Raw genomic sequence first — 10,670 nt, 5'->3', positions numbered from 1 at the left:
AAAATAAACAAACAGACAGACAAAAAACCCATGGCTTCCAGGTTCAAGAGAAATGGCTTTTCATGCTGAACCCAAAGCACATTTCCCAGAGGACAGTACAATCTTCAGCAGAGAAGCCATGCCATTCTAATTCATATCCACGGGGAAAAGGAAAAGATGAAAAACCTTATTGTCACAGATAAAGAGGCGTCAATGAAATAACACTGTTTTTCCAGGTTCCCTGAAAGTTGATGAAGGAAAGAAGTCAGATAGAGTCTTTTAAGGTCTTTTTTAATGATTTCGTTAAACAAATACCAAATACCCAAACTGTTCACCCATGTATATTGCTGTTGGAAGGGATTCATCTACTTCTGGCCTAAAAGATGTGATGGAGGGTGTGCAGGACCAGAAAAGGAAATGGCACAGGCTGCTCGTGTAGGAAGAATGAAACATTAGCCCAGGTGGTACCCTAGTACCCCTCGGATGTCAAAGGAGCAGGAGGAGGGCCTCCAGGCTTCAGGGAAGACTGATGGGGAAATGTGGATGAAGAGAGCCCAGGATGAGAATGTGGGGGGAGTGGGAGGGGCAAGGAGGTGGAGCTGGGCTCTGCCTCGGAGACCACAGCCAGCAAATCAAGGAGCCTTCCCCAGCAAGCTGAGAGCGCAGCTGTATTGACTCCAGGTGAGAGGCGTGGTAGACTTGATGGTTTATCAACATGAAATTCAAGAGAAATACACAGCCATTTCAACCGAAACCTGTTCCCTATCCTCTCCCCCCGAAGCAGCCCCACTGCACCCTGGCCTTCCCATCCACAATTCCCATCTTTATTGACAAACAGTTGGCAATCCTTTGGCCTACTCCCTGGAAATAGAAGGGAATGGTTAAGGCCTTATGAGGATACCTGGGGGGACAAGGAGAATGAAGTCAAAAATACATTGTAAGAAGTAACAGCCTTTAAATGCAATGTTTATAGATATCGAGATGGAAAACCACGGACAAGAAGGCTGGCTCACCATTGCAATGTGCCTCAAGGGGTGTGGCATGCTGTAAACCACCATGAACGAGTCTAAGAGCTCTAGACGTGAGGAGGCTGGACAAGACGTCCCCTCAAGCTGACGGTGGGTCAGAGTGTCCCGGGAGGGGCTGACGGCTCACAGAGGGAACCTCAGGCAGGGCTGGCCCCCTCCCTGCTTCCAGCACTGGTGAGCGTCCCTGCCTCCTCTTTCTCTCACTCTTGTCTGCTGGCTTCCGGAGGCTCTCCCTGTACCGGACGCTGGTATGGAAGAGCCGGACCATCTCGTGGTCTTTGCCATCCAGAACTCGGGGTAAGAAGAGAGAAGATTTCTGGGTCCGGCGGGTTTTGAAACCCCTCCTGGGTCGGCCCTTCCCGTTGATGGAGACATACCAGAGTCTCTCGGCGCTGGCTTTGTGCCTGGCCCCAGCCCCACTGGGTGCTGTTCTGTACAGGCGGGAGGCATACGTGTTGTAGCCTAACTCATGTAGCCGCTCCACAAACTCACACTCAGCGTTGTAGTACTCCTGGAAAACAAGTCCTCGAAATCAGGATCTGGCGGGTGGGGAGGGGAAAGGCTGACACTGTGGGCAGGGGCGCCAAGCCCACTGGTCAGGGCTGAGAAGGACCACTGCTTGATGAAAAGCAGAGATCACTCAAGAAAAGGCAGGAGGTCAAAGCTCTCTTCTAGAGAATTAATCAATCAATCAGTAAAAAGAATGCAGCAACAGCTGGGGGGGGGGGAGGAAACGGGCCAGGCCTTGGGAACTCTAAGAAAAGGGAAAGGATTTTATAGTCACATTCCAAGGATGAGAGATGGCACTGACTTTCCATGGGGCACAGAATTTGAAGTCCAAAGACTTGGTTTTATATCCTAGGTATGCTATGTCTTACCTATCACTCCTACCATTCCTGGCCTCAGTTTCCTTATCTGTAAAATGGAAAGGTTAGACCAGATTACTCTTGAGATGCCTTCCAGCTCTGGTTTCAAGACTGTTGGTGATTTTGTGACATCATAGTTTCCTTGATCTGTGGCTTTTTTTGGGGTGGGGTGCAGATGGAAGGCAGGTGACAAACAGATCTGGCCCTTTGCAAGGATGTGGCCAAGGGTTTATGAGGGTCCTGACAGGGGCTAGCTCCCACAAACAAGATCCTGCTTAGCCCCAGGGAAGAGGGCTGACTCTTGGGGGGGTGTCTAAAAGATTGTATTTGGAGGCCACTTCCAGCTCTAAATCCTGGGGCTGAGGAGGAGGCCTCCCCAAGTGACCAAAAAGAGGAAAAATCACTATGTCAGACACAGTCAAATCTGGTTATTTCTCTATAGATCACCAAGAGCTTTCAGGATATCATCCTGTCTGATTTTCACAACACATCCATGAGGTAGCTGACACCAGAACTATAATTTTTTTCCTTAGAAGTGAGGAAACTGAGGCTCCTAAGTGGAAGTGACTGGTCCAAGGACATGTAGCTAGTAATTGGGAACCAGCTTGGCATAGTACTGAGAGTGCTGATCCTGAAGTCATGAAGAACTGGGGGGAGGGGAGGTTGATCTTGCCTCAGGCAGTCCCGATTGTGCCTACGTGAACAAATAAATCCCTTTACTTCTCTGCCCTTCAGTTTCCTCTTTCTTCAAATGAGATGGGCAATAAATGCCCTGCTTATGTGTCAGGGTTTCTGTGAGGAAAGGGTGAACCCATGCCTACAGACCCCTCCTTGAAAAGGTAAAAGGGCTTCATATGGAGAAGACAGACCAAACCGGCTCGGGAAGTCACTTGGAGGCTGCGCCCAGTGCTGTGGGACTTGGCTTTGCTCTGTCTCCAGAGGCCTGGCCCCCTCACATCTGCTTCCACTGGGTGAGGGCTTCCTGGCTCTGCTCTCCACTGGGGCAGCTGAGACCTGAGCCACCCCCAATCGAAATGTTACCCTGATCCCGGAGAAGACAAGGGGAAGGTCTAGCTGGTTCTCTTTCCTGCATCCTTAAACTAAGCTGGCCCTTCTGCCATGAGCCTTCTAAGGCCTCTCCTGCTTTTGTTTCTCTTCTCTCTCAAGGAAAGAAGGGAAATGTGGTGGGCTCTGAACATTGGGAGTGTTCAGAACTCCATGCTTGGCTCCCTCCTCGAGTCACAAAGTTTGCAGGTGAACATTTGGGACCCGAGAAGGTGAAGGCAAAGGCAAGTCATCTGGCCAAGGCCTGCCCTGGATCAGATCCAGAGCTTTTGCAATGCGCATTGTCTGAGGAAAGAGGCATTGGTTTGAGAGGGCATATTCCCAATGTGCTAGAATGAATTTTGAAAGGTCAGGGGAACACCCTGGAAGGACACTATTGGAGGGCCCCGGCCAGCTCAAGAAAGTCTGGGTGCCTTCCAGCTACCTGGCTGGTCAAGGTTGGTGAAAAATCATCAGGTCTGAGTGTCTGGGGGCTTGTGCATGGGTGTGGGTATATGTGTGTGAGTTTGAGTGTGCAAAAGTGCATATGTGTATGTGTGTGAATGAGTGTGAATGTGTATAAGCATGTCTGCTGTGTGTCTCTGAACATGTGTATGGATGAGTATTAAATAATGATTGTATGTATGTGTGTGAGCGAGTGTGCAAATGTGTATAAGCATGTGTGCAAATGAGTGTTAATTATTATGAGTATATGTGTGTGACTGTGTGAGTAGTGTGTGGATGTATGTGAATGAGTGTCTGTATATGTGTCTCTACGTGTAAATGAGTATGTTTATTAGTGATTGTGTGTGAGTGTGTGTGTGTATGTGTGAAAGAACATTATATATGTAAATCCAGTGTGGGAATACAAGTGTGTGAATTGTGTGAATAAGTATGTCAATATCTGTCTGTGTGTGATTCTGTTAGTGATTGTGTATTTGAGTGTGTGCATGTGGGAAAGAGCATATATCTAAGTTCCACTGTGTGAATACAAGTGTGTGTGAATTGTGTGAATGTTTTTGAGAGGGGAGTGTATGTGAGTGTGCCGCTTTATCTTTGTCTGATTGCCCTTAATTAATTAAGATTTTACAAATCCATGCTTCCCCTTCACGACACACTCACTTGAGCCCAGAAAACATCATTGGAAAAGCACAGACCAAAAGTAGAAAGATAGAAATTTGGTTTTATGGTCTAGCTTGTTTCTAAATGGAAAACCTCTCATTCCTTAAGGATGCAGCCCACTAGCCAAATCGATGCTGTGGTAGTTGGAGGGAGCAAATTTCACACATATTGTATACATATTTTACCGTATGGAATTGACTTTTCCCCCCTTTCTTTTCTTATGGAAGAGACAATAGTACACTGGCCAGAAGAGTCCCCAGGGTTTGCTCGTCACAGGGGAGTGGAGGGGGTGGCCAGGATCTGTGCTAATAGGGTGAAGTCAATGCCAGTGTAGACCGATGGAGCCAGCAGAAGGTGGGCTTCTTGACTGACACAGAACAGGGTCTTAAAGGCCAGCTGAACTGTGGTTCCCCTGAGTTCCATCTCTCCTTAGTTCCTCTCTCACAAAGCCAAATGTTTTTACCTCTTCCTCTCCAAAGCTCCATTTCTTTAAGACAGCTATCTAGGGCCCTCTATGTCAAGAGATATTTATAAAGCACTACTTCATGCCCTAGAATACCCCGGTCAGCTTGGCAGTGCAGAGGGTAGAGTGCTGGGCCTGGAGTCAAAAGGACTTGCATTCAAATCCAGCCTTAGACATTAACTAGCTGTGTGACCCTAGGCAAGTCACTTAATCCTATTTGCCTCAGTTTCCTCATACGTCCAATGAGCTGAAGAAGAAAATGGCCACTTCAGTATCATTGTCAAGAAAATTGGGGTCACAACTGAAATGACCAAACTGAACTGTGTCCAGAGGCTGGATGATGGGACACATACAAAGGCCAGACCCTAACTCTAGTCTAACTCACAATTGCCAGGGGCTTACTGGGAAATGACACAAGTAAGAGGCATTTTAATCTCACTTCCACTGGGAAGCTTTTTGGGGGGGCGTTGCTCATGAAGGTTAGAGTGGAGGTCAGAGGACCTGTCTTTGAATCCCAGTTGCCTTGGGCAAGTCACTTCCTTAAGTCTCAATTTCCTCATCTGTAAAATGAAGAGGTTTGGACTAAATTTCTTCTGAGTTTCCTTAGTTATAAACCAATAATCCTAAAGTGACCTTTGGTCTAAGAAAAGTCATACTTTCACCTGAGGTTATAGAACCAGAACACTTGGAGCTCAAAGGATAGATATCATCTTATCTTACTAGCACTTTCTACAGATCAGGAAACTGAGGCCCAGTTATGGAAAGCAACTTTCCCAAGATTCCTCTTATGTGGAAGACTGGTAAATGGTAAAAACAAAACAAAACATTCTGCTTGCTCCCAGAGGACAGAACCAGGAGCAGTGATTGGAAACTGTCATGGCAAATTTAGACTTGATTTCTCAGCACTTGGCACAGTGGTTGGCACATAGTAGGATTGAATAAATGTTGATTGGTTGATGTCAGGACCAACTTCCCAATGGTTAGAGCTGTCCCAAAGTGAAATGGGCAGCCTCTAGAAGCAGACTCATCCTCCCCTCTCAGTCTTTAAGCAACAACAGACAGATCTTTTGTCCAATGAATTTTAGGGCTGGGAAAGGGCAGGGGTGGGGTGGGAGTTAGACTAGGTGGTCACAGAAGTCTTTTCTAATCTGAAATTCTGTTATTTAATGCTGTCCTTGACTCTCAGTCACCCCACTGGCAACAATCTGTTGCCAAACATTTCCATTTCTACCTTTACACCATCTCTCAAATACCTCCCCCAGTTCTCTCAGATCACACAGTCCCCACCCTGGCACAGACCCTCATCACTCTTACCTGGCCAGTTTATTGCAGAAGCCTTCAAATTGACCTCCCTGCCTTAAATCTCTCTGCTCTGATCCATCTTCTACCCAGTATAAGTTGCCAAGATTTTTCTAAGACTCTGGTCTTAGACCTGAGCCCATGCTCCCCACACCCACCTCCATAAACTCCCCAGGCTACTTATTACTCTCAAGATCAAATAAAAATCCTTCTGTTTGTTATTTAAAGCCCTTCATCACTGACCCCTTCCAATCTTTCCAGTCTTCTTATATTTTACTCCCTTCCACTCACACTGGTCTATTTGGTTTTCCTCCAACAAGAGACTCCAATCTCCAGTTTATAGGATCTCCCACTGACTCTCCCCTCTGCCTAGAACGCTCTTTCCTTACCTCTTCCTCTTCCAAGATTCAGCTCAAAGCCCACCTTCTGCAGAAGGCTTTTCCAGGTCCTTCTTCCCTTCAGTTCTCCTCCTCCATCCCTTTCCCTCTCAGATTACCTCCTATCTACTCTGTATCTTGTATGTACCTAGTTACTTCGGTATTTGAGCGCCCCATTAGAAGGTGAGCTCCCTGAAGTCAGGCCCACTTCTCCTCTTTCTTTGGGTCCCCAGCATTTAGCACTGCATCTGACATAGGGTTAGTGCTTAATAAATGCTCATCGATTGACACTAAATAGCAAAGCCATTCTAGGTCTTTTGAGTCCAAATGCACTTAGAACTCCCCCCCTACATCAGCTCCACAGTACTAGTTCTTTTCTGAATTAGATGCTCTGAGTTCCATCTGCTTGTGTGGACATTCAATAACTACCACAAGGTTTGGGGGACTAGTTCAGAGACTTTGGGGAGGGACACTCCAGATTTTTCAACCCAGCCCTGCTTTTTACAGATAAGAAAACTTGGGTCCAGACTGGAAAAAGTAACTTGTCTAGGGAAGGAAACCTAGATTCTGGTCCTGGTTCCTCTTCATGTCTCCTTGGGCTCTCTCAACATTATTTACCTTCCAAGGCCTTTGGCAAACGGGACCGGCAGCCCACGTAATCAGTCTAGTGGGCATTGCTTGGATTTTAGGTTAGGCAAATCCAGACACCGATGTATCAAAGCCAGGCTTACCGAGGCGTAAAGTCTTCCTCGTTTGTTCATTGCCAGATAGCGCCCAGAAAACAGCCCCTTTATGGCCACAATTCCAACTTCCACTGCTGTGATTTCTAGGATACCTAGGAACAGAAACAGAGCAGAATGAATCTCTGGAGTTGAGGGTTAGTGACACCCCTGTGCCCAGCCAGGAGTTGAAACGTGTGCCATCCCTGCTGGCCACTAGTCTCCCTTACTTCTCTTTAAAATAACTTCGAAGCCCCTGGGGAAGAAAAGCCACCCACCAGGGCCTCTCTAAAGCAAGGAGGCATTTGGACAAAGAAAGAAGGACCTGGTTAGAGCTGGGCCCCTACTCTCCATGCACATTCCTGGCTGATTAATTGAGACTCCAGAAGCTTCCCAAGGCCAAGCCCTGACATTGAACCACAGTCTCCTAATCCCCTGTGTCTATTAAAAAAAAACAAGAAAAAGAAAAAGAAAAAGAAGAAAAAAAGTCTAAATCCTTTTCTGAGAGACAGGAGAGCTCTTGACTCTCTGAGAATGGCTGCAAAGGTCTCCTTTAGAGGACCATGGCCTCCCTCAGCTCTTCTAGAGGGGAAGATGGGAGGGGGTAGGCTACACCTGGAAACTTCGATCCAGCCCTAAGTGGCTTGGCCCGGAAGGGGCTCTGACCTGGAAGCAATCCCAGGATGTCTGGGAGAGCCAGAACCCAATGAAAGGCAAAGCTTAGCCATACTGGCCCCTCTGTCCCAGGGTCAGAGGCCAAGGAGGTGAAGAGCCCTTCCCTCCTGACCAAGGACAAGTGATTGGTTCTGGGTTGGTGTGGTGGGGAGCCAAAGGGTTAGAGGCTACTGAAGTTTTGTGCAGTTGGGAATGGGGGTGGGGGGAGAGGCAAACGTTGGAAGCCACGGGAATGAAACAGGACCCCAATGGGGAACCAAGCTACCAGGGCCAGAGGCAAAGGATATCACCTTCCCGGGCTCCCATCGAAGCTCTATCCATCACCGCCGCTAGCATCGCCCTTACTGGCATTACTAAGCCGAAGAAAAGGGCCAGAAGCCAGATCTTCCAGACACCTGGCCTTCCCAGTTCTGCCACACCAAGGTCATAGGGTTCAGCACTAGGATGTAGGAGCCGGTTAAAGCAGGAGAGGGGGAATCAGCCTTTTGGCACCTGGAGGCACACACATGTGTGGGAAATGTTTTTACCCCCCCCCCCCCCCCCCAACCAAATCTTGATCAGCGTCTCATTTCCTGAGCGCCGGGGGATAACGAGGGTGACAGCTGGTTTCTATCACCCAGTTTAATGAACTCTGAAGGATGATGCTTCAAAAAAGCCTTTTGGTGGCTGGAGGTTTCCTTTAGGAAACCGCGGTTTTCCTTCGCCGCCTTCAGCCAGACCTCCGCAGCTTCCGCATCTCTCCCCCCACACCCCCGCCCCGAAGCTGGCGAATTCACGGGGAGAGTGCAGGTTACTGCGGTGTCCCGGGTCACCGTCTTCCAGCGACCTCATATGCTCCAGTGCCCTGGGACCGCCTGTACTCTACGCCACGGCCCCTGCACCTTCTCGGTCCCGACTCATACCGGGTGTCGTGCTTTGGGATCGGGTCCTGCACCCTGTCTGTGCCCTGTGTCCTTCTGCATACTGCACCTTGGGCCAGGACAGGGAAGAGAAACATCCCCAGTTTCCAGGCTTCAAGCGAGGTTTCAGAAGACAAGGAGCATTCCAGGATAGTTCGGAACTAACTAACCTTCCTCCTCCCCAAAGAGGAGGAATCTTCAGTATAGACGCTTTCATCCATCCTAGCGAAGCGCTGGGGACCTCTTCTGAGTCCACGCCTTCAGCTCGCGCTGGTCAGCGCCCACGTTGGCAGCACACAGAGCCCACCAGGGTGGCGAGGCCAGCCCCCGGCTGCTGAGTTTCCTAGTTCTTCCGTCCCGCTACTTCTTGGTTCCCCAGACTCCTAATTCCTTGACCCTCTCCCCATCCCACTCCCAGCTCTCTCAAGCTGCCCAACACGCTGAATATACCCAGCAGAGCTCCCGCGATCCTCTCCGGCATCGGGAGCAGGAGGGTGTGGTAGTGGAAGGGTCTGGGCAGCAGGACTGGGGCATTGTAAGAAAAACCCCCATGGGGTCTAGGTAGGAGTTTGAGTCACGCTGACAGAAAAGTGGAGAGGAACGAGCCCTCTGCCCGTAGGTACAATGTGGCCGCTGCACACTTTCTTAATCCCCCGTCCCCCAAATCTATTTCGAAGCTCGGCAGAGATGCCATTTCTGAGTTGAAACTCTCCTGGGGTGGGTTGATGGGGCTGGGGAGTGGGGTTGAGAAGGGCAGCCCGAGGGGCTGAGCACTAAGGTCCAACGGACCCCCTCCCCAGCGGCGCACAGAGCATCTACTCTCTGTGAGCACACGCTCCGCAGGACAGTGAGGCCTGGGAACAGGGGAGAGCGAGGCGAGATGGTGTCGTGTGTGTGTGTGTGTGTGTGTGTGTGTGTGTGTGTGTGTGTGTGTGTGTGTGTGTGTGTGTGAAATTTGTGCCCTGAGGGGAGGGGGAGGAAAAGCCGAGGACCGGGGTGGGAGGAGAAAGGTAACTCTATCTTCTGTACTGCCTCCAAAGGAGGTAAGCCCGCGACCCCGAAATGCCAGGAAGGGCAGCTACAGAGCCTGCCTAGGGCACAGTGCTGAGCTAGGCAGAGAGCCTGAGGCTCCTCGATCTGGCTGGCATGGGAAATAAATGTCAGGAACACGTCAGTACTAGCGACGAACCCTTGTATAACGTAACGCGTTGGCGCCCCGAAACTCGTAGCCCCCGAGCGTGGTCAGAATCGGGAAGCCCTTCCCCACTGGCTCAGCCTGGCCTGAGAGAGGGACGTGCCAGTGCCACCCCACGCATCGAGCCCCTGGACTCTGATTAAGCTTGTCTCTGTTCCCGTCCCGTCCCGGTCGCTGTCCCTGTCTTCGTTTCTGACCCAGTCCAGTATCGCCCCCTTCCAGCCCCATTCCCGTGGGTATCTCCGAACGTGCCCCCACCCCAGTGCCTGTCTCGGTCCCCGTCCTTGTCCTTCTCGCAGTCCTGGACCAGAGCCCTCCCTCTTCCGACGCTCCCTGCGCCCCCAGCTCCAGCTGGCGGGCGGTACTCACTATAGACGCTGTTCTCCAGGCTGCCGCCGACCCGGCCGCTGGGGGGGATCTGCAGGTGGTACTTGGTGGCGCAGTAGAGCTTCCTGCGCCGGGGCGCTCCGCCGAGGTGCTCATAGACACCGCCTCGGCCCCCGGCATCTCTACGGAGCCGGCCCTCTGCGGCCCGGGTCTCCGCCTCCCTGGGGGGCCCTGACTGAGCCAGGCCCAGGGCCCACGCCGCCTGCCCGCTGGAATGGAGCAGACTGAATACCAGGAGCCAGATCAGGACCATTGTGGCATGGTGACAGGGACGCTCAGACTACTACAGAGACCCGGAGCGGGCTGGAGGTGGGGGCGGGGCGCCCCCCCGGGCGCCCATGAACCCGCAGCCGAGGCTCCGAAGCCCCGACAGCCTCTGGCCGAGCTGCGAAGCCCCCACAGCGTGCGGCGGGGATGAGGAGCAGAGGCCCTCTGGGACCCTCAGTACCCTCTTCCCCTTCTTACGTCCGCCTGCCCTCTGGAGCCTCAAATCAGTGAGAAAGCCAGGCGGAGGGCAAGAAAGTCGGGGAGAAGGTGAAGGAGAGGGAGGGAGGGAGAAAGGGAGAAAGGGAGTGGGAGGGAAGGGAAGGAGGAGAAGAGGGGAAGGGGAGACAGAA

General features: G+C 51.0%; 1 protein-coding gene across 1 annotated transcript; it reads right to left on the bottom strand.

Annotated features, from left to right (window-relative positions):
* Positions 1-741: 741 nt before the first annotated feature.
* Positions 742-10,306, bottom strand: FGF3 (fibroblast growth factor 3). Its single transcript, XM_027856007.1, has 5 exons — positions 10,036-10,306; positions 6,910-7,013; positions 1,135-1,518; positions 993-1,091; positions 742-840 (listed from the first exon to the last, which is right to left on the bottom strand). The coding sequence occupies exons 1-5, from the start codon at positions 10,304-10,306 to the stop codon at positions 742-744; spliced, it is 957 nt and encodes a 318-aa protein (XP_027711808.1).
* Positions 10,307-10,670: the final 364 nt, after the last annotated feature.

The sequence above is a fragment of the Vombatus ursinus genome, unplaced genomic scaffold (assembly GCF_900497805.2).
Source record: "Vombatus ursinus unplaced genomic scaffold, bare-nosed wombat genome assembly UNPS02011369.1, whole genome shotgun sequence".
Taxonomy (NCBI): domain Eukaryota; kingdom Metazoa; phylum Chordata; class Mammalia; order Diprotodontia; family Vombatidae; genus Vombatus; species Vombatus ursinus.
The sequence above is the reverse complement of the archived record's forward strand: the minus strand, read 5'-3'. Positions and strand labels throughout refer to the sequence as shown.

Coding starts and splice junctions, on each gene's coding strand:
- FGF3 (XM_027856007.1), bottom strand. CDS start 10,306: ATGGTCCTGATCTGGCTCCTGGTATTCAGTCTGCTCCATTCCAGCGGG. Junction 1,519..6,909: donor GAGGAAGACTTTACGCCTCG/GTAAGCCTGGCT, acceptor CTTGTTTTCCAG/GAGTACTACAACGCTGAGTG. Junction 1,092..1,134: donor CCCTGCCTGAGGTTCCCTCT/GTGAGCCGTCAG, acceptor ACCCACCGTCAG/CTTGAGGGGACGTCTTGTCC.